This window comes from Phascolarctos cinereus, unplaced genomic scaffold, assembly GCF_003287225.1.
Source record: "Phascolarctos cinereus isolate Bilbo 61053 unplaced genomic scaffold, phaCin_HiC Scaffold_726;HRSCAF=1367, whole genome shotgun sequence".
Classification (NCBI taxonomy): domain Eukaryota; kingdom Metazoa; phylum Chordata; class Mammalia; order Diprotodontia; family Phascolarctidae; genus Phascolarctos; species Phascolarctos cinereus.
The window spans coordinates 370384691-370412643 of record NW_027556098.1 but is presented as its reverse complement, the minus strand read 5'-3'; the positions used below and the strand labels follow the sequence as shown (position 1 = coordinate 370412643).

Below are 27953 nucleotides of genomic sequence, written 5' to 3'. Positions count from 1 at the left end.
ACCTCATTTGTCACTAAACAAGAGCTGAATACAACATCCTGGAAGACTACTGAAGGTGGAGGGTTAATGGAGGTCCAAAGAGTTCTCATTTTTAGGGTGAACATCGATGTGAGGATGGTATTAATGTTGTGACCCTAAGAGTCTTTGTGCTTGTATATCCTTTCATTAGAGGAATCTCAAAGGCTTTGAAGTAATACCAATAAACTTAGTGGGTTATGGACTTAACCAAGCTTATCAGAGGTAATGTCATCACAAACGCGCACTGTTTCCCAACAACATTATTAATCCATTCTAGCTAAATCCCAAGAGGCAGCAAAGCAGATAGAATGCTGTGCTTGGAGTCACAAAGACTTGGGCTCAAGCCCTCCCTATGACATATCCTAGCTGTGTGTCCACCAGCAAACTACTTAATGTCTCAGTGCCCCGGGGCAATTTTCTCAAACTCTAATACCAAGAGATTTCCTACAATGATAAAATCAAAGATCTGGACAATGGTAAACTGGCTCACACAACCAAAGTGAATCCTACTGTATTATTGTTAGTTGACTTCCATTTACTGAAACTGGATGGTCAATGATTCTCTGAGCTGACAACCATGCATAACGATGTGCTTCTTCTGTGAAGTCAGTTAACCCCCACGGGGGGGGGGGGGGGGGGGTGGCGCAGCACAACTGAAACAGTTCCCCCTCCCCCAAGCCCTGATTCCTGCTCATCCCCACCCCTCCAATCCTGTCACAGAGCATTCACGGTTCTCAAACCTTTAAATCTTGCCAACTGCAGCGGCTGGACAGATTTTCCACAATCAATCTGTACTCTGTACGAGTTGGAGGACCATATTTATCTCTTCCACTTCTTCTATAACCATATCCACCTTTGGGAGGTTCAAGCAGATACCAATACTTCAGTTGTGGAATAGGAAAAAATGGCTTAGTAGATATCTCATATAAAATATTAGCATACAGATTTCCCCTTACTCCCACCCTCTTACAAACTATTTTTTTATTTAAAAAAAAAGCATCCATAGACATAAACATTAAAATTAACTTTAATATACTTAATAATAATATATGGATGCATTCATTAATGTGCTTAAAATTTACATGCAAATTTTATAAAAATTTAGAAGCATTCAAATCACTAAAACCAGTTTCTTGATAGTATTCACAACTGATTTGGGGTTTGTGAATATCTGATACGAAAAGAGATTTTCAGGCACCTAGTTCAGTTTAATCTCATCTGTGTCTAACCCATGGGATCCTCACCACCCAGGTCTAATGGGAATAGGTTGCGGTTGTCACAATGGCTTCCTTTTTTGGGTCAGCCAAGGGCCACAATGGTCAAAGAGCCTCATGGAAAGGCATCCCAGGGTCAGCAAATGGAACAGGCAGTCATCTTAGTCTCAAAGAAGTCTTTGATTTAAAACACCAAGGTCTTTGTTAAGTCTATGTTAAACAATCACGTTACAAAAAACATTAACAAAATATTCCATTTATCCAAATAAGAATCAAAATTAAATTGAAACATTAGCAAAGACATGCTTAAGTTTCCAAATCCAGGTTTACTTGAAAATGTTACAAATTATTTATAAATAACTTCAATATTATATTAATTTAACAATAACATCAAATAATTTAATTTCTTGCCACAAAATTGAATAAATAACTGATACAAATGCATAGTGATGCTTACTGCGTCCAGAACCATAACTGCCATCTCGACGAGGACCTCGGGCATGCTCAACGATTACGCGCTCACCACAGAGGTCTTTGCCATTCAGTTCATACACAGCATCGTCTGCATCACGGAGGTCATCAAATTCAACAAAACCATACCTGAAAGAGAGGTCAAAATCACAATTGGGGTGGGGAAGTTGGATCACACTGACACACAACTTTACAATCATCAAAGAAAAAGCAACAAAGCCTCATGCTCTAGTAGGAGTTCAATCTTTCTTGCAAACTAAAGGCCAGTTAGGGTCACCTGTACTACTAAGAAAGGCAACACTATGTCTCAAAAGAAACTGCAAAAAGAGGACAGTGCAGGGGTTCTCTTAAAGGATATGAAGATATGGACCAAAAATTTACACAAGAAAACCTATCTGAGGATTAGGGAGCATGTAGGGGTTCTGCCAAGATGGTGCTGCTTGCAGGTTGCTTCCCACCCTTTCCTTGCAATAGTTACTTCTGCTTCCAGCACGGAGGTTATATTCAAGCCTAAAACATGGGGAGGGTGGTAGTGGGAAGTCCTTCCATAAAAATGGAGGTATATCGTTCTTCAGGGCCAGACAGGATAATTATTATATTTTCAATAAATCATAAGGTTCACCTTCAACCCAAAAGTAAAAATCTGGGGGGCAAAGAGACATAATTTCAGACATTATCTGAAATTTAACATTATGCTCTGGGGTGTTTACCTTAAAAAAAAAATCATGAGTAACTTATACTGTGTACCAGTGAACCCATACAATCTAAAATCTGCGCTTTCCCCCACTAAAGAAACAAACGAAAAAGTTTAATAAAAAAAAGTCACATATGAGTAAACTTGTTTGGAAATTTCCAGTAAACTTCTATTAAATTTTATAAAAGACAGCATGGTATAATGAAAAAATGCACAAGATCTGTGAATTGAGAACCCTGGGTTCAGACATTTATTTACTAGATGTATATCCTGGTCAAGTCACTTAAAACTCTGCACCTCAGTTTTCTTATCTGCAAAACAGGAATGAAGTACCTGCACTAGCCACCTTACAGGGTTAGGAGAAAAGTGTTTTATAACTCTAAAGTGCATGGAAATTTGAGATTTTATTCTGAGTTATACAATTCTTTGTAGGATTATGAGTTCTATTTCCTTAGTATTTTAAATAAGAATTTTAGAATGGCTGGTATTCTTTTAAAAACTCATGCAATTATTTAGGCTTCTTTCTGGAAACCCTGTTGGTAATCTTCTAGTGAAAAGATTGGTGGTAAACACACACACACAGAGCATTCATGCACACACGCGCACAAAATGAAAAAGTAAACCAAAAATCAATAGATGTATTTTAGACAAGTGACAATTTATGCAAACCTAAATGCAAAAGTCTCAGGATTTTAAAAAACTTATGTAATACATTTCAGGTATGCTTTTATTATTCACAATCATGCTAACATTGCTAGAGTGGCCTTATATCTCACAATTTGAAACTACTGATTGTAACAATCACATTAAGTGGAAAAGAAAGCTACAAACATTAGTTCTCTTAGATTTTAAAACGATGTGATACTTTGTATCTAGAGGTAGCCAGGAATGGCAGAGAGAGCTTCAGCTGTGGCTAGCTGTGGGGCATTGAGCAAGTAATTGAACCTCTCTGAGCCTCCATATCTTCACTGATAAAGTGGGGATAATGTTCTCTGATTTGCCCACTTCGGAGGGTTGTGATATGAATCAGGAAAAAGCACAAAGCCCTATAGATCAGTGCCAGCTGTTGTCATTATTTCTTTGCATCTGTATCTCCAGTACATAACACAATTCCTGGCACACAAAAGGCACTTAATAAATGCTTGCTGCTTGATTCTATAGTGCCTTCAAGCTATAGTTACATGATTGAATTGATTTTAAATAATCTCTTCCTGTGAGTTTTATGTAGCTTTTAAAAATAAAACAATTCGGTTGCCTCTTTAAAAGATGCTAAATTTGCTTATTTCTCCCCCTTTATTAAATATCTGAGGTCCTTCAAGTTGATGGCTCTATTAACTATACTGAATACAACATAGCTATATAATGTCAGATTTTTTTTCAATGTACTGATTGCTTTGCTGATTTACTTCCTCTTCTCTCTCTTCTTAAAAAATTCTTTGTTACAAAGGATGGCTCTATCTAGGAGAGACACAGGGATAACTAGTTCATGTAAATACAAAAGATAACAATTGATAAAAAAAATGTATTAAGTTAAAAAAAGAAAGTATAGCCATCAAATGCTAGAATATTCCCTATATGTAATTTGTAGCAGTATAAACTTCCTCAAAGTTCATTTATTTCCAAGTATATTTTAAAAATATAAGGGCTGCTCCTGATATTCACAACTTGTGAACTCCTTAAAGCAGGGCTTCCTAACATTTTCTGTATCATGGACTACTTGTGGGCAGTCTGGTGGAGTCTATGGACTCATTCTTAGAATAATCTCTTTAAACACATAAAATAATGTAGGATTACAAAGTAAACAAAATGTATTGAAATAGTTATCAAAATATTAAAACAAAATAATTTATGGACCCCAGGTTAAGAACCTCTGCTTTAAAGCACTGCTTCATAAATCCGTTGAAAAGATTAGTAGATGTGATTACTGAACTATTGTATGCCTATGATGGTCTTTGAAGATTGTGGTAGACAGTAGAGGTATTATAGGACAGAGGATAAATACTGTGTTGATTGGGGGAGGGGGAGAGAGAGAGGGGGGGAGAGAGAGAGGGGGGAGAGAGAAAGGGGGGAGAGAGAAAGGGGGGGAGAGAGAGAGGGGGGAGAGAGAGAGGGGGGAGAGAGAGGGGGGAGAGAGAGAGGGGAGAGAGAAAGGGGGGAGAGAGAGAGGGGGGGAGAGAGGGGGGGAGAGAGAGGGGGGGGAGAGAGAGAGGGGGGGGAGAGAGAGAGAGAGACTTCAAATCACAGGTCAGTGAACTTCATTTTGAGTCCTGGCAAGATTCCAGACTAAATTACTAAAGGAATAGTTAATGAACAACCAGAAAAGAAAGTGGTGATACAGTATGGCTTCATCAAGAAGAGGTCATGCCTAGACTAACCTTATTTCTTTTGGATAGGAACAATAAAATAACAAATCAGGGCAATGCTGTAGATTTCAGTCACTTAGATTTTTAGCAAAGCATCTTATGCTATTCTTGTAGACAAGATGGAGAAAGGTGAGCGAGGTAAAATTAGGTAGATGCAAATCTGTTTGAATGGGCAGCCCCTCAAAGGATTCATTAATATTTCAATGTCAATTTGGGATGGTTCTCCAGTGAAGTGTCCCAGGCAATTGTACTTGTTCCTATGTTGTTTAATATTTTAATCAGTAACTTAAAGGCATATCAAATTTGTCAACATCAAAGGTGGAAGGAATAATTTAACATGAGATGTCAAAGTCATGATTCAAATAGATCTTAATAGGCTAGAACATTGAACCTCATCTAATCAGATGAAATTTAATAATAATCAACAAATTCTTACACTTGGGTTTAAGAGGGGAAGTGTGGCTTGATAGCAACTATGCTAGATACCACATCTTAGGAAGGGCACTGATAAACTATAGTTTGTCCAGAGAAAGGTAACCAGGATGATGAAGTGCCTTATGATTATTCCATAAGGGCCGGTTGAGGGAACTGGGAGGTGTTTAGCTTGGTGAAGAGAAGAGTGTGGGGAGCATGAGAGATGCCCTCCAGAATCTTGAAGAGCTGATTTTTCTACCTGGCTCCAGGGATCAGAACAAGGAGCAACCAAAATGTAATGAGGTAGAGACTGCAAAGAGGTAAACTTTGGCTTGGTCAAGAGAAAAACTTCTTAACACATCAGAGCTGCCCTGATAACGGGGTATGGGCTGTCTCGGGAGGCAGAGGATTGTTTCCCTGAAAGCCTTTAAGCCAAGACTGAATGATGGCTGGTTTGCTACATATGAGTCTTCATATGGGCTGAACTAGAAGGACTCTAAGGTCCTTTCCAATTCTGAAATCCTGTAATTCTGTGACTCTTAAGAGGGTATGAACATTCTGCTGCATTTGACAAAGCAAGTTATGTTTAATATACAGTTAACACAATGAACTGTGACCCAAGTCAATTAAAAAAAAACCTATGAAAATTTACCAACGTTAATTACCAGTTTCCGTGAACCCTCAGTTATCATTTCATAGTCAATTCCACTAAAATTACAGGTATACCCTGTTTCCCTTGTATGACTTTGAGTCATACAGTACCATTATCTCTGGAGAATTAAAATAGTGAGTTACCCAAAGGGCAATGGAAAGGTGCATGGAGTACATGACTTGGCTGTAACATATTCCCAGTGAAGGACTATATGGGACAAGCGGCATAAAGGATGTTGCCAGAAAGACTGATGACCGGAAAAGAATGGGGTTTAGTTACAGTATCTGGTGCAAGGCATAACTGGTGGAAACAAGAGCCCAAATCCTCCACGCTAATTATACAATGTGAAGAGATCTAACGAAAGACCCCAGGTTCACAAAGCACAGGCCCCTGTGGTTGAATCTATCAGATGACATGAACAAGAGTCACACCAGATGAGAAAGCAAGAGAGGTCTGCAGGATCTGTGTTCCTGGAGGGGCTGCCCATATTGATGAGATCACAGTCTTGAGGTTTCAGTGCCGTATTATTTAACATCATCAAATGGTTTTGCAAAAGCAACCTATCTTCTATTTGATTTTGTATACGATAATGTACTCTACATACATATATAAACAGTCTGTTTTCTCATGTGCTCATCACGACTTGTCACTGGTTATCACAAGATGATATCACAATATTATTTAGCACTGGGTGCCAGCTTGGATTGATAACAACTATACTCTGACTGTCAATGTGGTGCTTTCAGTGCTTCTAAATGGTTAACAATCCTGTCCAGGAGAATTTAACACCATGATTCATCCAAATGGGAGTTGTCAGAAGGTATATACTGTATACAATAAAATGCATAATGTGTAGGCACTAGAGAGGCCTTTAAGCTTTCAGTGAGTCCAATCCTCTCATTTTACAGATGAGCAAACTGAGGTCTATAGATGTTGCTTGCCCAGGGTTGAAGCTGGAACTGGAACTTGAAATCCATTTTTCTGCTTCTAGGCTAATACACTTTCCATTATATCATGCTGCCTCCCCCTCTGACTCCAAAATTAAAACTCTCATTAGAACATTACCTTGAATCACACACACTAGGGAAACCCCCCAGCAGATCCTTTTTCAAACCAGTTATCATGGAGTTAAGGGCCACTGTAAGCATGGCGCCAAGTTATAATATGTAAGCAGCAAACTGTACTAATTCTTAAAAAATGTGATGCTTCAATCACATCTAGACTGCAATGCATTTTCTACAACTACTGATCATCTTGTGTATATATCATTCAATTCTTCTAAAGAAAACCCAACAGAACTCTGACTTTTTTCTGCAAAGCAAATGATAGTCTGGCAAATAGAATACTTAGGTTTCTTCAAAACTTCCAGGATCTGGGCTTTTAATCTGTGTATCTTTTTCATCTCAACAAATCACTAGATGTTTCTTTTTTAGTAGCTAGTGTTTGAGAGATACAGCGGCTGACTGTGTTGAGGCTCTCCAAAACTTAGCTGGGTTGGGCTTTATACAAGAGACATACAGTTTGTCATCAGATCCATCCTTGAAGCTTTTCCATTTTGGTAGGTATGTGCTCTGTTAATATGGCCAGTGTTATCTCCACACCGTGATGGATTTTCCAATTAGGACTTTAAAGGACACATGAATTTACTCTATCCTTGTTAGCACCAATAGCTTTTATGAAGAAAAGTACTCTTATGGAGTGGAAAAGAATACTGGACCAGAAGTTAGAAAAACTGACTTCAAATCCCATCTTTGTTATTTACTAACTGGGATGCTGGGAAAATCACATTTCTTTGAGTCTCAGTTTCTTAAGATATGCATTGAGGAGAACAAAAATTCTACTATCTTCCTCACAAGGTTTTGTTGTGGGAATCAAATGAGGCAACAATTCATATAAAATGCTACATGCATGTCATGTTATTATAACAATTACAGATGAACATGGTCTCTGAATTTGCCTCTTCTTCCATTTTCTAGAGACTATTGACAGTGGGCCCCTTAATGTTCAGATATTAATTTCACTTTGTTGTTAGGCAAGAGCCCAGTCAGAAGCCCCCAACCCTAAAACTCTCCCATGCTACTATCAGCATTCCACCTGGGATTTGACTCAGGTGTCAAATTTCATTAAGGTCTAATTTAGTACATGCAGGTACAGTTAAATTTAAAAAATACTAAAACACAGCTGGAAGCTGATCTGAGAGAAGGACTTCTTCCTTAAACCCTTATATTTTGGACATAGAAAGCCTTAAGTTTGAATCCTGTGATATTATCTATGTTACTACGGGCAAGTCACTTATTCTCTCTGTGTAAAATGGGGATAAGAGTATCCATCTCATAGGGTTGGCATAAGACATAAAGGAGGTGTCCCAAAAGTCTTGGTGCAAGACTTTAGCTTATTAAAGCTAAAAATTACACCAAGACTTTTGGGACACCTCATTAAGGTTTAATATTTAATATTAAGGTTCAATAGCTTTACTGAAGTTTTAAGCTGTTAGGGCTATTAAGACAGCTACAAAACTGCACTAAGATTTTTGGAACATCCCATTTAACATGTTTTTGCAAGCTTTAAAGTGTTATATATTAGTTAATAGTATTATCACTGCCAGCTGGCACAACTAAGTGTCTGCCTTGATACTATTACAAGGACCAATTTAATCTGTTTCAATTTATTTAGCAAGCTTACAAAAGTTGTTTCTGTGCTTGTATGGATAGCTTTTGGAGGAAGAAACACTTTACTTAATTTGTTAAGTAGAACCATATTTTTACAAAACAGGGTAGGAAGGCTTCTGAGAACTTTTTTGCTCTGATAACAAAAAAAAAAAAAAGGAAAAAAAGGAAAAAAAACCCCAAAAAACAAATGCAAAAAGCCTTTTAAAAACTCACTTGCACAGGACTCTATATACTACATACTTTATATACCGCCAACTCTGAAATGCATTAGTTTCTTTTCAAACAGGAAGGTGGTATTTAAAATCTTAAAGGTTTAAATTTGAACGAAAAGTTCACCAAGATATGTTTACCCCAAAGGTCTTAAGGAAAAAAAAAGTTTCTTGGAGCAGAAAATACTTTAACAATTCTTGCATTATCCTTTAGGGTCCAGAGAATGGGGTCTCCCAGGTAACACAGATACTAGACACTCTTGCCCCAGTTTAAATTGAACTGAACATGTTCTGGGCTGTCAAAATCTAGGGATGATGGTGAATAAATAGTATGGAACTCAATTTTTCTTTCATTACCTGTTCTCTATTTTCCAGGAATCAGAGACCTACTATGCTCTCCTTTTGAATTCTTATAAACAGTGGAAAAAGAAAAAAGGGATTTAATCTTAGTAACTGTTTGGTGTTTAAATTAGAACAGAGAGCCTGAGGACAGACACACACACACATACAAATAAAAATTCAAAAGAAACATCTGGTATCCCCCTATGAATACCTTCCATAATAAGTGATCCAAACTGGAAATTTCTTTAATCAACCTGCAGACAAGAATCTCCTCTGTTCTCTAAGAACAAAAGTCAATCCTCTTTCCATTTAGAAGAGGGGGTGGGGTGTAGGAATATCATAGCTCTAAGACAACTATGAAACTCTACTAAGGGAAGGACTATCCTACACCCCTCTTCCCCAAACCTTTTCGAATGGACAGAGAACACGGCTTAACTGCTGAATCTGGGCAGCATGATCTAGTGCAGACAGCAGCAAGTAGGGGAGGCAGATCAGGGCTCCAATCTGGTTATCCTTCTTCCCAGCTGTATGACAAGCCATATAAACAGTTAGAAGGGCCCTCAGAGGTCATCTTGGCTAACACCTAGCTAAACAGTAATCTCTTCTATGTTCTCACATAGCCTCTGCCTGAAGACCTCCAGTGAAGGGTTATCTATTACCTCTCAAGGCAGCCAATTACTGTCTAAGCCTCCTAATCTGTAAAATGGAAGTGATACTTCAACTGAATGCTTCACAGGGTTGCTGTGAGGAAAGTACTTTGTAGGCCATAAAGCATTACCTAAATTGGAGTTATTATTTTCAAATGGATAAAATGTTTTGTCTTCAAAGATTCTGCCACTATCCTGTCCCAAACATACTCTGGTAAATTTGAGCAAGAAGGGGGACATCTATAGCCACTATTGACAGCCTCCTAGAAATATTTAATACCATGACTCTTAAATATGGCATTTGTATATTAAAGACAAGCATTTTGGAACTGATAGTTTTCCTTTTTGGGCCTCAACCTTATTATAATGACCTTGCCAATATATCATAATTTTCTCGATGAGCTTTTTATGCATTTTTCCCCCTTAGCTAGAATTATGAAGCACTGGCATTAGAATGATTTAAAAATAAACAAATAGAAAACAGCAAACCAAAGTGCTCCAAAGGCTTACAGTAAACCTAAGAACAACTAACTAGGTCTCATTATTGCTTTTTCTGATCCCAAATGTCTTCATTTAAAAGCTGTAAATCAATGGGCCTTGTCCTTTTTTTCCTTGTATGCAAAAAACACTACTTGAAGAACATGATACAGAGGTTCTCTCACCCCTTCCAGAACGTCTTAGGGTCATCTCTGCCCTCCAAACATCTTCACGGGACCAGGGAGGCTGGAGGCAAGTCCTGTCTGGAAAACGATGAGCATGACTTACTCTGGGGTATGCTGATCAGTGGCCTAAAATAGTATGCTTTAGTGCCATGTGCCTAACGGATGCTCAATAGCATTCTAAGTGATGGTGCCTGCGTGGAAGAGAAACAAAGTAAAACACCACCATCTTCCTCTGTGTCTACATTGTTCACAGGCACCCACTACCATCTCTCTAATGAGATCATGTGTTAAAGAACTTTGCAGACTGTTAAGTGCTTTTAAAAACACAAATTCTAAGAGCCCTGGACTCAGTGAGGAGCAGAATTGGTTTTGAGTCCTAGCTGTGCCACTGGGTGAAATTGGGCAAGTCATTTAACCACTGTGGACCTCAGTTTCATCTATGAAACCCTACCCTCCACCCCAACAAACTAGTGACTATCACCACCCTCAAGAAGGAGTCTGCTTGAGATTTTCCTTTTAATAGTGAATCTCAAAATGGAATGCATCTTCTTGCATAGCTGATCTCTCCTTCCTGTGCCCTGAATCTAAAGGCACATCAATGTATACGTTTTTCTGTATACATTACCGTGACACTCCTGAATCACCATGATAAAAAAGTGAGTTTTAATTTGCTTCCCCTCCCATAGATGAGAGGGATGGGTTGTATTCTCACCCGTTTGTCCTTGTTATAGCAACAGGGCTGGCTAGGATTAGGAATGTCATCAGAGAGTTTTCTTTAATCCATGTGAAGTCAACTCATAGAGGGACAGAACATCTAACTTTGGTCTTATTCACACTTTACTCTAACCATCTAAGATAACCAGGCTCAAAATTTAAGCTGGGATAAAAGGCAGGGGCTTTGTATATACTACGTGGGCAAAGCAAGGCAGTCAGTGACAGAGAAAAGGCATTACATCCTCTCACAGTACCCAGTGCTGAACCTATACTCCAGAATATTCTTTTCTGACCCTGCTCTTTGAAAAATAGCTGGGGGAAATGGCTAATAGGATAGCCAGAATCATTCATGCTCCCTAATAAAAAGTGATAATGGGAAAACTCCTGGGAGAAGTTTCACTTTTGTCACCATTGGCTGAGTTGTCCAGGAGAGGCCAGAACAAAAAAAGAAAAGGGCAGGGAATGAAAATTCTGCAAAGCAGTTGGTCTAGACCTTGACATGATAAAAGTATTGAGGACTGGCAAGCCCTCAAATGAGAGTCAGTCATTCTGCCACACGAACAGTTCTGGGTGGGCAGTGTTGCTGTGAATGGTGGAATGGCACATGAATAGCTCCAACCTGATTTCACTATAGAGTTGATCACAATTCAGTTTCCATGACTTCTCTTTAATCCAAGCCACCCTACATCATGAAGCAGATACTCAGACTGTTTTCATCCAGAGAAGTGAAGTCACCAAGATCCCCTTGCTTACTGAGAAGTACCACCTTGGTTGTGAAGAACATCTGTTACTGAATTTTCCTTCCAAAGTCTCTGTGAAGTAATAATGTAATAATGATATCTTATACTTGCAGAGTGCTTTACAGTTTTCAAAGTATTTGCATACGCATTTATTTGATCCTCACAAATACCTTGTGAAAGGCCGGGCAGGGATTAGTACTACCTCTTTACAGATGAAGAAACAAGCTCCAAGAAGCTGGGGCTTGTCTGAGGTCACACTGCTAAGAGACAGCAAGCCGATGTTGACTCCAACTCAGGCTCCTGACTCCTACCCTAACCTTTACTTCACTGCCCTCAAGAAAATTTGAAGAGACTTACCCAGGTCACCCAGCAAAAGAATTCAGGCCCAGTCTAATTAATACTCTAGTCGTTATTGCCAAATGTCAGCTCCACAACCTTAAAAGCTTTCTGTCTTTACCTAACTGCTAACCAATCTGGTGGTAAATCCAGAGGCTTACTAGCCTAGGATTCATCTTCTCCACCATTCAAAGCAGAAGTTCACCTCTTGATGTGTCACCTGTGGACTACACCCAAGGCTATACTTCACTCCAAATAATGACTAACAATGGCACCACTCTATGGCATCACTTATGCTTTTTAAGCTGTCGCAGCTCTTTTCTTCCCACTCCTGACACCAAGTAGGTTGCTACCTCCTGTTTTAGTCTTCTAAAAAGTCCCCAAGTCTTGCCCACTGTCCCCACTATCAAGGCTTTTTGAGATTACTGCAAAAGCCTTTCTACCTGCAAACCAATCTTATTGCTTCTGCCCAACACAAGCTATTTTATATACAGAAGCAAAACATATTTTTTTCTCCCAAGCACTATTTTGGTTACATTAGTCTACTGTTCAGAAGGCTATAGTGGAACCCCCAAATCCTTTCTTTATGTCATTCTCTACAGCAGATGTACCCACTTGATGTGGCAAATCATACCCTTTCTCAAGAATTTCCTTTTAAAAAATTAAGCTTTCTTTGGAAACCTGGACTGCTGTCAATGATTTCAACAAGTCTTCCTAGCACTTGTCAATAACCGACTAGGTCAAAGGATTGAGAACAGGATAGAAACATATGATATTATTTAGCCCAATTTCCTCATTTTTACAGACAGGCAACAGGCTAGGAAGTTGAGGGATTTGTCAGAGGTCACATGAGTAGTAAATTGCAGAACTCGGTTGTAAACCTAGGTCCTCTGATTACCAAACTGGTGCTTTTTTACACCGTATTGATCATGTAGATGGTGATACTTCTACTGCTCTCGTTTGTTAGGCTCTTACTTTATACCTTTCCTCTCTACTTTATTACAGAACTGGGAGTTCTATAAATTCCCAGAGGGCAGAGATTATGCCTTTCACAGCACTCAGTCTTCTCCACGTATAAGGGACAGAGGCCCGACTTGATGATAATATGACTGTTAGGGTGGACAAGACAGGATTCTTTAGAGACAGAAGACTTGTCTCCATTGGCAGTATTTAAACAGAGACTGAATGTGCAAGAATAGATGGCATTCATATTTCAAGTTACGGGGGTCGGAGTTGATTGCCTTTCATTCTGTTTCCAGGAAAAAAAAAATCTGTCCCGGGGGTAGAACAAAGATCTGGGTATGTGGAAGAAATCCTATATTGAGGCATACATAGCTGGGTGATTGCCACCCCGTCCTATTTCTTCTTCAAAGGTAATAAAAATCTGAGTAGAATGGTTCAAGGAAAGAGAGATTTATTCCTGGGAATTTCTATTCTGAAGGCCTCCCAGAACCTAAAATGAACCTAGGGAGGCTGATGTCAAACTTAGCTCCCTGGGTTTGCCTTGGGACTTAGGAGGGGGAGGGAATAAGCATTTATAAAGCGCCTACTATGTTTCAGGCATTGCTTTTAACAAATATTGTCTCATTTGATCCTCACAAAAACTTTGTAAAGTGGGTGCTGTTATTAGCCCCATTTTACATTTGAGGAAACTGAGGCATACAATGGTTAAGTGACTTGTCCAGAGTCACACAGCTAGTATCTGAGACCAGGTTGAGATCTTCCTGACTCCAGGCCAAGTACTCTATCTACTGTGCCACCAGCTGCCTCTAATGATTGAGGGCTGAGTCTGAATGAAACTATCATATGGTGATTGTAATCACCATAAAAAAAGGATGAGGAGAGTGACAAAAAAGATCTTTGTAAATGGAAAAGTTGCATCAGAAGAAAGAGGGGAATATGGTACACAGGCTTTAAAATCTTACAAGGGTCAAGATGCTACCTACGGTGTTCATAGTAGGGTAAATTTTAAATTCTGATTTTGAGCTAAGTAATATAGAAGCATATGATTTTTAGACAATCATCAAAGGCATGTATGACCAGTAAAGGAGGTGGGCTGTTCACGTAACGAGATGGCCTGATGGTACCCCAGAGATATGAAAAGAACTACATGAAGGCTTCCAGTGTATTGAGGTGGAGACTATATATAGGATATTTAAAGAAAGACAATAAAAAGAATGAGAAAGTCCATCTGGTGTATAAATTGGCACCCAAGCTGATACCCCTCCACTGAATAATCAGGTAATATACGTATGTATGTATGTGTGTGTGTGTGTGTGTGTCTATGTATAGGAGACACTTTCACACTTGTAACCCTTTCAATTTAGTGACACTCATTAACATTAAACTGAGATTATGGGTAAATAAGTATCAAAAGCAAAAGGACTGAATCTGTACTGGTGTGTCAGTTACGAGATTGAAAATTCATCCAAATACTTAAGTAGAACAGAAGCGTTCATTAACATCACGAAATTAAGTAATACCAATGGACCTAGATTAGAAGAGGGGCTTGGACATCTAATCAAATGGCTTCACTTCTATAAAGGAAGTTGGTCTTCCTTTTTCCAGCAGGAGTTTTTTGGTGATACCCTCTATTGGTGTTGCATTAAAAGCAGTGCCTTTCCTTCCATTCAATGTGGATAATCTTTCCACCTTGTAGTGCCAAGCAGGTAGAGAGGAATTACAATGGACCAAACAAATCTGAGTGCAAAGAAAACCAATGTATCAATCGAAATTTTGCCAATGAGACATTTATGGCACAGAGGTAAGAGCCCTAGATTTGGAATCGGAGGACCTGGGTTTGAATTCTACTGCTCATCCTTATCATATGTGTGATGGTGGCTAAGTAATCTGACCTCTCTGTATTCACTATTAGAATAATAAACTAATCAAGAAAAATGCAGTGTCGAATGAATAAACCAATAAAATCTCATATTGCAGCTACAGAGCTGCCATTTACCAGATTGTACAACTCTTTCCTCCATTCTTCCCAAGCAAAATATGGCAAAGACTTCACTTTATGACTGAACTCGGGGTACAAAAAGTATAATCTAGGGCTTTACTCAGTGTCAAAGGGTCAAGATTACCAATCACTTTAAAAAAACTAAGTAGGAGGGTATTTGAATATTAAAGAGAGATTCTGAATCAATTTTAGTCAAAAGTAATCTGATAATGTCATAATCTCATTTTGTAGGTACCTGCTTTCATTTCCTGTTTATCTGTTGTCTCTGTCTGAAGTCACTTCACTGTTTGGGGTCTCAGTTTCTTCCTGTGTAAAATATTAATAATCAACTTATACTGTCCACACTTCAGAGAGCTATTGTGACCACAGGGCTTTGTAAACCAGGTAGCACTACAGAAATAGGAGCTATTATAATGATGATGACGATGATAATGATGTGCTTTTACTGAGTTATTCTCTATGCCTTTACCTAAGCCCTGGTTCTATTTTTAGCCCATAAAGCAATTCTCTTCTCTAGTCATTGTACTCACTACTCTCACTTTAACTCCAATCATGTAAAATATGAATAACAAATTTTAACCTAGGTGATTATACTCCTCTGTCAATACTAAAACTCTTATTTTGGTTTTTATAAGTCAGAATCAAACCTGCTCCACTCCATGGAATAAGCAGTCTTCAAGGATTTAGGGGAAAGGGGGGGTGGGTCTGGAAAAAAACATGTCCACACCTGTGTCCATTTCAATTTGCTGACACTTAATAACATTAAATTGAGCTTAGGGGTAAATGAGATAGGAGGTGTCATAAGAAAAGAGACTGAATATTCCCTGATGTCACAATGAAGTTCATGCAAACTCCATTACAAATTAAAAACAATTCCCCAAACACAAGACTTGGAAGGCTTAAAAAAAACCACCACACTACTTTGTAATAATAAAAAACATCCCCCCTCCCCCAAATGATTAAGACTAGCAAATGAATTAAAACACCTAAATGGCCCAACTTCCTCACTCCAGCAAGTGCTTTCACTTATCAGCACTACCTATGACCAGCACGGAAAATGTAAATTAGTTTATATTCAACACAAAGACAAGAATGACATGCCAGGCTATGGAGATCCTATGGAGGAGCCCATGTTTGGTCCCTCACCTTCAGGATCCTTTAGACTGGATGGTTCTGGGAACTGATACTGGGACATGAAGCATTTCACTTCTTACTCCTGTTGGTGCAAATCCTACCCAGGTCAGCCACAACAAATCATTACCATCTTACAGCTCTTCAGAGAATGGTGTGATGAGCACTTCTGGTCTCAGTCCAGGGTCAACATCATAAAAATCACCGTCTCACTTGGCAGTTACTGGTCCCCTTGCTGGCAGTCTCAGCAGAGAGACCAAAGACTGAATGGGCTGTGGAACCTGAACTACCCTCTCACTCTTAGAGGCAGCCCCTGAAGGTCAGGGCTGAGCCACCCTGGAAAGGCGTGAGTGAGGGAAGCTTTGACTGCCACTGCCCATGCTGTACCTGGTCTGTGAATAAATAGGTCTTCAGTCTCCAGGGTTGTCAATGACTCATTTTGTAACCTTGGGCAAGCCACTTAACCTCTCTGTGCCTCAGTTTCCCCATCTGTAAAAAATAGGGACAACACTTGTTTGTAAAGCACTTTGATATCCTCAGTTGAAAAAAAAATCATACAAATGCATGCTATTATAAAAAAAATTCCAACAATTTTACCTTACAAATATACAAAATACCACCACCACCATCAATATCACCTTGGCTGTTCAGAGCACCTTTCTTCTGAGGAGCTCAAAGTACTGTCTATATGTTATCTCAATCTTCTGCTGTGGTTACCTGGAGGTATCCAATAATACTGGATTCAAAAATCAAATAATATCTTGGATTTATCCAGCACTTGTCTTCTAAGGAGTGACAAAAGCTTCATGTATCCCATTTATTCATATGACACCCCTGTGAGGTAGAGAGGGGGAGGGGAGCACATATTATCCTCACGTTACAGATGGTTAAGCTGAGGCAGTTAGTGCTTAAAAATGACTTGCCCAAAAATCACACCGCAAGTCAATGGATACACCAGGTCCAAATTGCAAGTGTCTCAATTCAGTGCTTCATTCACAATGCTTGATATTTTAAATATCTTAATGTTTCAATTTGGTACTTGACTCCTGGAATAACTTTTTTTAAACAATGGAAACAAGAGAAACTGCACAAAATATTTTAAACAACGAGAATACATTTTAACAATGATTTAAAAAAAACTCACTAGGTTCAAAAACACATCCACATTTGGAATATTTATACTATGAAAACAACCTGAAGAAAGACTGTCCTACAGGTCCTAGGATGTGTCACCTAACAACGACAGAAAGACATACTAACAGCCCAGCAGGGTCTCCTGACAAGCTATTCTTTTACCAATTAATGGCTCAAGATAAAGTGCCTGAGTATTCTATGGCCCCTACACTAGTACTGAGGCTTCCAAGGACAGTTGAGTCAGGGCAGATTTGAATGAGCTTATCTTCCTCTATTAAAATACCAATGAACCTTAAAAAAATACACCTTTTAGGAATCCAGCTTCAATTTTAACTCTAAACAACAGGACTGGCCAAACCCTTCATTAAGTGAAAAGTTTCAAAGTGGTTCTTAGGCATTATAATAAAATTACAGAGAACCAAATGCCCTAATTTTCCTAGCACACAACCATGGCATTTCTGCTAGGTTAGCTTCAAATGACATCCTAAGCTACTCCTGAGGATGAAGTAACATACCAGCAACATGAAGAGGCCAAGGGCCCCACTGGCAAGTCTTTGCATTTCTCTTGGACACTGCTTCTGTCCCAAATCAATTTATTGTATCACTGCCATAAAAACCCCAATTATTAAGTTCTTATCTATAATTTTCAGGGAAGGCAATTGCTCATCATGATTAATTACACTGCATAACCTGAGTTAACCAAAATCAAACTAATTTGATTGCTCAATCATAATTTTGCTTTTGCTGCACCTGACCTGTAGGACAAAGGAGCAAAATGACAAAAACTAGGTCACATCAGGGATTTTACACACATACGCAAACCTCTCTAAGGTATCCTGGCCTTGGGGCCAGCAGATTCAGATCGTTCTCCTATACCTACTATATACTATATACACATAGTCCATACAATGATCACTGCTGCTCAAGGTGACCCTAAGGTATGCAAAATCCTCAATGAAAAGTTATACTCTATTTGGTAAAGGCAGCAAAGTGTACTAAAACATTTAAGACAAATTTTCAACAACATGGATTTGCTAACTAATTCTCAGTTAAAAGGAAAATTCAATTAAACATAACACCTTACTCTCTGAGAATTCTGGTTAATCAAGGGTCATGACAATATGAAACACAGATCCTCAAAGTGTTGACTAAACCTCTTCCTTGAGAAACATACTGAAAATTCTTTAGTTCATATCTTCAGTTAGTGAACAATGAAAGCCTACTCATTTCGGGTTTATTCTTTTCCAGCTGCCAGGTGGTTAAGATAATCTGTAAATGTTGAGAAGAAAAAGAAAAACCCTACAGACACACATTCCAGTCATTATTAATTTGCTAAGGCCTACTAAAAATATTGCATCATGTTTAAAATAAAGATGTAAAAACTATCTTGGAGACCACTCTGGTACTAACGTCATCTATACACGTCAACTGCTGCTTTGAGTGCAAGAACTAGCAATATGTTTCAACAGCCTATTGACCAAAAAATGCTGGCACTTTAAGAAGACACTCTAAACTGTTGTCGAGTTTGTGGCAAATCCACTCATAAACACAAGATTTCATAAGACTAAGTAAAGGGAGATGTCATTATATTTCATTAACTCAGGTTAATTACAACATTTAAAAGGTAGCACAGCCACAGAGAACACTCAAAAGTTTTCTGATAGTGACCCAACTTCTATAGAGCAGGCCAAGCTTCGTCTGCTCCTCTGTCAACAGAAGTTCTCCATTCTATTAGTAAGAAGGGTGATTAAAAACTAACAACAAAAAAACCAGCAAACAAGCCAATCCCTCCTCCTCCCCCTCCTAGCCCTACAAAATGAATTCTGCCAAATGCTGGAAGGGAAAGCTACCTATGTCGTTAGTATTCAGTTTCCCTGACATACATGCTGGTCACGGCAGATACAGTGCTGGACATAGAGTAAGTTACACCTGGGTTCAAATCCTGCTTCTGACAATAAGTAGCTGTTTGTTTGAGCCTCAGTTCCCTCATCTGTAAAATGGAGATAATATCTGTAGTACCTACTTCACAGGGTTGTTTGTGAGGCTTCAATAAGTCCATTTAAATAAAGGGTTTTGCAAACTTTAATGTGCTACAGAAATGTTAGCTATTATTATTTTTAAGACTCTCACCACCCATGAATACAGAACATCCGGTACCACCTAGGAGGAGCTGGTACAAAAGGAGGATACTCCAAGGAACCCGGTAAGGTTTAGAATGGTTCTGTCTGAAAGGAGAATGGACCCACAAGTTCAGAGGCCCTTCACAACAGGGCCAATCTAATACTAGATCTCACAGGTCTTGTGAGCAAACAGAGAACTTTTCTGAATGCAGGGTGGGAGGCACCTCATGGTTCAGCATAGTATGAACTGAAATGTGCTGTTGCCCAGGGCTGCCTGGTATACCAAAATGGCAGGCACAGAGCTGCTTCCCTTCTCCACCCCCTCAACATTATTTAATGTAGCCCTGACCTCTACTTCCTAAGTTTTGTACACCTCTTGCAAAATGAAATTTTCCATGCTTCGCTAGTACTGAACTTCACCCTTGTCTTCAAGATTAATTTCCTACTGCCACCCAAAATTTGAGATGGTGAAGACAGAATTTTTTGTTTCTCTTTCAAAACTAATTTTCTACTTCCTACCCATAATCCTCCTGCTAGGAAGCACTCCCTTTCCTTGCACCCAAACTCATAAACTTGCAATTTAAGGTTCTCTTTTCAGTCAATTGTGCAGAGGCAGCATACACAGTACAATGGAAAAAAGCACTGAGGAGACCTAGGTTAAAATCCTGTCTACCTCCAGCCATGTATTCCTAGGCAAGTCACGCCACCTCAAGCGCAAACTGAGGGTAATACCTGCACCAGCTGCCAGCACATCAAGATTGTTGTGAAGAGGAAAGCACTTAAAAACTTTGTAACCTTAGAGTGCTATGCTGACATTTCATTATTAGTTATTAATCATGCCATTTTTCCCTTCCTTGCTGAGTTGATTGTTACTTTTACCACCTAATCTAGGGTCAACTTTTGCCCAGACTATGTCCCTACTGTTGGTCTCATTTTCTTGAAGTTCTCTTTTCCTATTAATCCTGACTGCTGCTACAAAGTCATTTTCGGTACATGTGTGTGTGCCCCTCAGTCACCATTACTCCTGTCCTTCATATTGGCTAATGGCTTCTAACTTTTCAAAGAATATTAATTTCAATTACAAAGATGATTAATCCTTCTGCATGATCAACTTTCATTTACTTTTAAATTTCTGTGAATTTAATTCTCGCCTTTCCCCAACCATCAAAGTTTCCTTATAGAACAGGGAGTGCCTATGTAATGACAGGATGGGAGAGCAGAACACTTGGAAACCTACAGTGAGAGAGTCTTCTCCAACTGGATCCATTCTTCTTGAATATCTCAGGTCCTTAACATCTTTACTCTCCAAATGAATGCCTTTAGATTCTTATGTATTACTGTTTTTAGTAAAACTTTCATAATGGAGTTTAAGGTTTACATTCATTCCTAATTTTAATGTCCAAATTCTCTAGTGATTTATTTCAACAAATTCTATTCTAGTACTCCTACCAAGCTAATTTATTGCATGTCTCAGATTTGGCTCCTTCTTGCTACATCCTCAATTAAGTTTTCCCTAACTTCCCAAACTAAAAATGATCTCTTCCTCTTCAGATCTCAAAGTACTTTACACATTGATCCAAATTCTAATTTATAGTTAATTGTGAATGTGTCCTCTCTCTCCCTACTGGATTACTGGCTGAGCCTATTTATCATCTGCAGTGAACACAATGCATTGAACAAAACAGATGTGTAAAGAAATGTTTGCTCTAGTTCTCATCTCACCTAAGGATTGCTGATCAGAGACTCCATCAGGCCTGAGACAGTGCTTATTTCTCAATCCACCAAGCCACCTCCTCTTTTCCCTCAAGTCAGTAGTACATAATGTTTACCTCTGTAGTACAACAATATTCACATCTTAACTCTAAGAGGCAGCTTGATGTAGTGCTGGATGTGGAGGAAAAAAATCTGGATTTTATTTTAGTCTGACACACTTAATAGCTTTATGATCATGGACATGTCATTTACCCCCTCAGAGCCTCAGTTTTCTTATCTGTAAAATGGGGATAATACTTGCCCTACCTACCTCACAGGATTGTTCGGAGAAAAAGTGGTTTGTTTTAAAAGCACTTAGAGTGCTACATAATTATGAGTTATTATTACTCAAACTATACACTGAATAGTCATCCATTACTGTTTTATACTCCCCATATAACATTCTACTACAGGGGCAGGCACTCTGTTGTAAAATACTAACAAAATGATCAGAAGAAAAGTCTGCACAGCATACTACCAACTCATATTCCTTACATTGTATAAGCTCAAAAAAGTATCCTAACCAAAAATTATGTAGGCTTATTTTCAGTTGCTTGAAAATAAAGGGAAGACCTATGACCTGATCCCAGTTAAATCTCCTTAATGTTACTCTCTCAACTTAGCTGGACTCTGTAAAACGCATTAAAACATTAACCTTATATCTTACGTGCATGTTGTGCATCAGCCCCATTCAAATAAAGAAATAAATATTTATTAACCTGACCAAGAATACACAAGTGATAAGTCTTAAATCCTCAAAGTCCTCCTCTACACAAAAGGGCAATTTTATTTAACTATGTGGGAAGAAAAATGAATATTGATCAACATTTTATCAATGAATTTTTCCCCAGATGATTCCTTTTCATTATCATCACCCAGCAAACTTTTAAACTCACAGCTATTTTGTAGTATCTAAGAGCAACCAATTTTTCCACAATATGCAATCTATATTTAACTATCTTTCAGAATCTATCAAGCACAGCTGCTAGTATTACATGAGGGAATAAACTGCAGGCACATCAGATCCGTAGCAAAACGGTAGTAGTTCATTCCCTACCCTTTTCCCCCACCATTATCCAGGTAGCCCAGAAAGCCAACTTACAGAGACTTAATACCTCAGATTTGTCTTTTCATTTTTACACAGTTTCTCAAGTCCTACCATTAATGTGTTCTTATATTCATGTTCTAAGTCCTTGTTTTTTCCCCTCAGTTCCCACTTCGGTAACATTTAATCCCTGTACTCAGAACATCTTCTTCACGTCTTAATTCCCGATCTAATAAACCACCTTCTGGATCAGTTTTGCCAGAAGGAACCATTAAAAATATCCTTCCAGGCAGCTCTTTGGGGGCCAATAAGTTGAAAAATATTCAAAAATGTGCCCCTTAGTCCCATTACAGACAACAGCTGAGCCGGTTACTATTTATTAAGAGTAAATTATCTAACCATAAGCACTCTTCAGAAACACTGGAGAACACAGGCAGCAAGGAAACTCTGAATGGAGCTTTTAAAGAGAAGGAATTAAGATGTTGATTTACCCTGCAAAGGGAATGAGGAGGGCTTTCATCACTGCAGGGCCATGCTTTGGTAAAGTGTCACTAGACTAACTGGACAGGAGTCTCCCGCCCAAATTAGCGTGGCACATGGCAAGTCTACCAGAGCCTCCCTGCCAGAGATCGTTTGCCCCGGGAAGATGCGTGGTGACCCGTCTGATCCATTATTCTGGGGGGAGGTGAAAAGGGGACAGGAAATCCTAGCTGCTGATTTCCAGCGCGCCTCGGGGAGCAGAGAGGTAGCGCTGGTCTACTCCCCGGCAAAGGAAGCACTACGGCCCCCTACCCCGGTGCTCCCCTCCGCCCCGGCCCCCCGGCCCTCTTCCTTTTCTCCCCAGCCCACCCAGGTCCCAGGTCCTCCCGGCCGCTCCCCATCCCCTCCCCCGCCCGCCCCGAGCCTCCGCTCCGCGCAGGCGCAGTCGGAACACGGGGCCTACTCCGGCCCCCCGAGGCGCCGCGGCGGTGGCGGTGGCGGCGGCGGCCGTGGCGGCGGTGCCGGGCGGTCCAGTGGCTGCCCCGCGAGCGATCCCGGCGCCCCAGCCCCGCGGCCTCCCCAGCGTTCTGGGGCCCGACTCCCCCGCCGGCCCCGGTCGGCTCTCTCCCGCCATTTCGCCGCCCGCCTCACCCGTTCTTCAGATCCACCTCCAGGATCTTCCCGTAGCCCTTGAAGAACCGCTCCACGTCCCGCTCCCGAGCCTGGTAGCTCAGGCGGCCAATGTAGACCCGCGGCATCCCGGCGGCAGCGGCGGCTGCTTCACCCACCCCCACCCCCTCAGGCGGCGGCCGGCTGGCTGTCCGCGACGAGGCTTAGAGCGCGGCGACGGCGACGGCGGGGCGACGACGGCGGCAACGGGCGGGCGGGCGGACGCAGCCGAATCCGGGCGACGTACGCGAGCACGCAGCGCGCGCGCGCCACCGCCGCCGCCGCGAGCCCTCCTCCTCACCCCCCCCGGCCCCGCCCCTCGCCATTTCCGAAGGGTGACGGGGAGGGGGTGAGGAGAGAGGGCAGGAAATGACGCGCGCGTGCTCGCGCCGGCCTTCCGCTCGGGTCAGAGAGCGGAGGGCGGGACGGAGGCGAGGCCGGGGGCCACGTGACTGTCAGCGCTGGCCCTTCTGCCTTGGCACTTCCCCGAGCGGGCTTCCGCTGCCGAAGGAGCCAGGCTGGAACTTGCCGCCCCTCCGCTTCGGGACTTCCTTGCAGCTCCCGGCTTCGTGCAGCCCAGTGCAGGGATCCCGTGGCGCGTGGGATTTCTGCCTCTGCTCTGATCCTTCCACCGATGGGGAGCTCCCTTGCCTCTCGAGCAGCCTGGTTCTTTCTGGTGCTCCGGTTTTTGCCGTGTCCTCGGGCCCTCCTCTGCCCAGGGCTCAAATCAAATCCCACTCTATTGCACGTAACTTATTTAAGTATTAATTGGAGAAGCTGGAGATGGTAAACTTGGAGAAGAGTCAGTGGGGTACAGTGGAAAGAGCGTTGTACTAAATGGAGTAGGGGCGGGATTGGAGCCCAGGGCCTCGGATGGGCTACCATGGGTGGCCGAAGTGACCCTACCTGGCCCTCAGTTTCCTTCTCTGTGAGACGATGCCCTCTGAGGCCCCTTCGCCCCCAGATTTAGGGGGCGTCACGTTAATGGTGTTTGAGAGTGACCGACACTAAATGCTACTGCACCCTGCCTGGTATACTAGTAATGTATACAGTGTACTGCTGATGCCACCTTGTATTTATAGAGCGCTTTGAGGAACTTACTGGCACAGTGGATAGAACCCAGGACCACCTGGAGTCAGGAAGACGCTTGCTAGCTGTGGGGCCCTGTCTGCCGCAGCTTCCTCATCTGTAAAACAGGGATAATAATAGCGCTTACTTCCCAGGGTGGTTGTGAGGATTAAAGGAGATAGGCTATATAAGATGCTTTGCAAGCCCTAGAGGCCAGCAATTATTATTATTTTTTATTTTAATTTATACATTTTTTAGGCAGTTGGGGTTAAGTGACATGCCCAGGGTCACACAGCTAGTAAGCAGCAGTTATTATTTAAAGTTTGTAAGGGACTTTACAACACCTCATTTTATCTCTAGTCCTGAGGGGGAGGGGCCTCTATTTTATAGATAAAGAAACTGAGTCAGGCAGAGGTAAAGTGACTTGCCAACGGTCACAAGGCTTACTCTTGGACAGTATTTGAACTCAGGTCTCACTGACTCCAAGGCCAACAGCAGCCCCCAGTCAGGCTTTATCTGAAATATTGTGTTCAGCTGGTGCCATTACATTTTAGGGTGCACACTGAGCTGAATGGTGTGGGATGGCCATGTGACTCGATGGAAACAGTGGGGTCACTGGACCTTAGTTTGAATTCTGGCTCTGCCACTTACTTCTTGTGTGTGACCTTGGGCAAGGTCTTGACCTCTCTGGGCCTAAATTTCCCAATCTGACAAAGGTTTTGATTTAGTTGACCTTTAATATTGATTAATTAGTCAACAGTCAGTTGACCTTGTTCAGTCAGCTGTGGCCAACTCCAAAACCCATTTGAGGTTTTCATGGCAGAGATACTGGAGTGGTTTGCTATTTTCTTCTCCAGCTCATTTTATGGTTGAGGAAACTGAGGCAGACAGGTAAAGTGACTTGCTCAGGGTCACCCAGCTAGAAGTGTCTGAGGCTGGGTTTGAACTCACGTCTTGACTCCAGGGTTGGTTCTCCATCCACTGCACCCCCTAGCGAAGGCAGTTGGTGGTGCAATGGATAGAGCACTGGAAATGTAGCAGAGGGTAGATCCCCACCTATATGTGAGACTTTGTTCTGGCCAGTGAACTAGGTGCTCTCTGTGACTAATCCCCATCTCCTTCTGCTCCCATGTGAGTCTCTCTCACTTCCTCTCCCATGTATCCTTTCCCACTTTTAGAAACCCTTCTTTGCCTCCAGGGAGCGTTCCTTGATTATCCAGCTTGGGCTCCTTGCACCTCGGTCCCTTTCCTCATTCTCACCTCTCCAAGTCACCCACCTTTTTCTGCCGTGTATTGGTCTAGTGAGTGTGTACATGTAGAAGCTTGCCTTCAGCCTCCCTGGCAGGATCCACCTTAGCATCTCTTCCTGGTTAGACCTCAAAAATCTCTGTTCTGTGTACACTTAAATGTGCACTTGTCTCCCTCAGGAAGCTCTGTGAGTAGGGATTGTTTCATTCATTCTGTTTGTACTTGACATGTAGTAGGTGGTTGAAAATTACTTGTTGACTGGGAGACTTTGCCGATTATACAGGGAGTGGCTGATTAGGATTCAGACCCAGGTCCTTTGATTTCAAATCCAGCCCAAGGTAGGGCTGTGGGGTGATCATCTATCATAGTGGAGCAGGAGTCAGGAATCCAATCTTTCTGCCTTAGGAGAAAGGCCTCTGACTTTCTGTAGCTTTGGATACTGTCAATCACCCTCCTTCTAGGTTTTTGTGACACTCTCCTGGTTCTCCTACTCTCTGCTCCTTCTCAGTCTCTTTTGCTGGCCATGCTTACTAATCCTAGGGGTCCCTCAAGGCTCTGTCCTGGTCGCTCTTCTCTCCTCCCTTGGTGATCTTATCAGCTGTCATGGATTTGTCATCCCTTTACTGATCATTCTCAAATCTCTTTGTTCAAGTCCCAATCTGTCTCCTTACCCTCGGTCTTCAATCTCCGGTTGCCTATATGGTATCTCTAATTGGACGTCCAGTAAACATCTTAAACTCAGTGTGTCCAAAACAAATTCTTCTTTCTCCCTAAACCTTCCTCCCTGTTATTGTAGAGGACAGTGCCTTTCTTTTGTCCCTCAGGCTCACAACTTAGAAGTCCTCTTGGACCCCTCACTAACTCACCTTCCATCATCCACTATGTTGCCAAGGCCTGTCCATGTCACCTTTGCACCATCTCTCGAATATGGCCCCTTCTCTCCTCCGACAACTCTGGTGCAGGCCCTCCTCACCTTATACCCGGGCTACTGCGGTAACCTGCGGGGGGCCTGCCTGCCTCAAGTCTCTCCCCTCTGCAGTCCACCCTCCATTCAGCTGTCACCACCCTACTCACTTAACCTCAATGGCTCCCTATCATCTCCAGGATCAAATAGAAAATTCTGTTTGCTTTTGAAGCCCTTCATGACCCGACTCCTTCCTTGGCCTCCTGTCTCTTCACATCTTTCTCCCCTTTGTGACACTGGCCTCTTCACTGTTCCTTGAATGAGGCACTGAGTGGGCATTTCCATTGGCTGGCCATTTGGAATTTCCATTGGAATACTCTCCCCTCTCATCTCCATCTCTAGGTTTCTGTGAGTCCTTTTAAGTCTCAGCTGTGGTCCCACCTGCTACCAGCTGCTTTTGCTAGACCTTGTCATTTCAGTGTGTTGTTCCTGACACTACCCCTCCCCCCATTTATCTCGTATGGTTCGTAGCTTGTTTGTATGTGGTTTTTTGCACGCTGCCTCCCCCATCAGACAATGTGCTCTTGAAAGAAGGAACTGGAGGCAGTTTTCTTTTAATTTTTTTGGGGGGGCCTCTGGAAGGGCAAGGAAGGGGGCATTCTAACTTCCCAGCCCAGGTGTCAGTATAGCCTAGGGATTAGGTACTGTGAGCTTCTTGCCAGAGTCCTCCCCTGACTCACTTCCTCAATCCAAATGCCAAGCTGGAGGCTCCGCCCTCAAAGCCAGAAGCCCTGGAGGGGAGTGGAGAAGGAGGAGGAGATCTCTTCTTTCTGCTCCTGCTCTCAGGTGCCGGCCTGCAGAGACCAAAGAAGCCATGTGGAGCAGGATGGTGGGAGGGTCAGAAGGTCACTCAGCAAACCAATCTTCCCCTTCTCAAGTGCCTGAAACTTAAAAAAAAAATACTAGAATGTCAGAGTTGGAAGAAACATTAGACGTTATCTAGTCCAATCCCCTTATTTTATAGAAGAGGAAACCTAGTTTTTGAGAGGGGGAATGAGGACAATATGGTGTTAGAGAGGACATGTTGGGCTTGGCAAGGCCTCTGATCCCTTGCTATATGACCGTAGGCTGCCTATGGGCCACTAGGTGGTGCTGGAGTGCTCAGAGCCCTAGATGGGGGGGTCAACTATGACCTCAGACACTTGCTAGCTGTGTGACCCTGAGCAAGTCACTTAATCCCTATCTGCCTCAGTTTCCTCAAGTGTAAAATGGGATAATAATGGCACCTACCTCAC

The 27953-nt window shown here is 41.6% G+C and overlaps 1 protein-coding gene across 7 annotated transcripts in view; it reads right to left on the bottom strand.

Annotated features, from left to right (window-relative positions):
• The window catches only part of SRSF4 (serine and arginine rich splicing factor 4), a 31448-nt gene extending 7768 nt beyond the window's left edge, over window positions 1-23680 (bottom strand). The window contains exons 1-7 of one of the 7 annotated variants that reach the window (XM_078145521.1): window positions 23421-23492; window positions 16626-16727; window positions 15343-15413; window positions 11689-11881; window positions 10356-10433; window positions 1690-1832; window positions 759-899 (exon numbers count right to left, since the gene is read on the bottom strand). In XM_078145521.1, coding sequence (XP_078001647.1) covers window positions 759-899; window positions 1690-1734 — 186 coding nt within the window. In that variant the 5' untranslated portion in view covers window positions 1735-1832; window positions 10356-10433; window positions 11689-11881; ... (1 more) ...; window positions 16626-16727; window positions 23421-23492. Of the gene's footprint in view, window positions 1-758; window positions 900-1689; window positions 1833-9061; window positions 9163-9257; window positions 9571-10355; window positions 10434-11688; window positions 11882-15342; window positions 15414-16625; window positions 16728-23420 lie in introns of those variants that run through there. The other 6 variants (XM_078145522.1, XM_078145525.1, XM_020983341.2 and 3 more) reach the window with 6 other exon arrangements.
• Between the last annotated feature and the right edge of the window lie 4273 nt (window positions 23681-27953).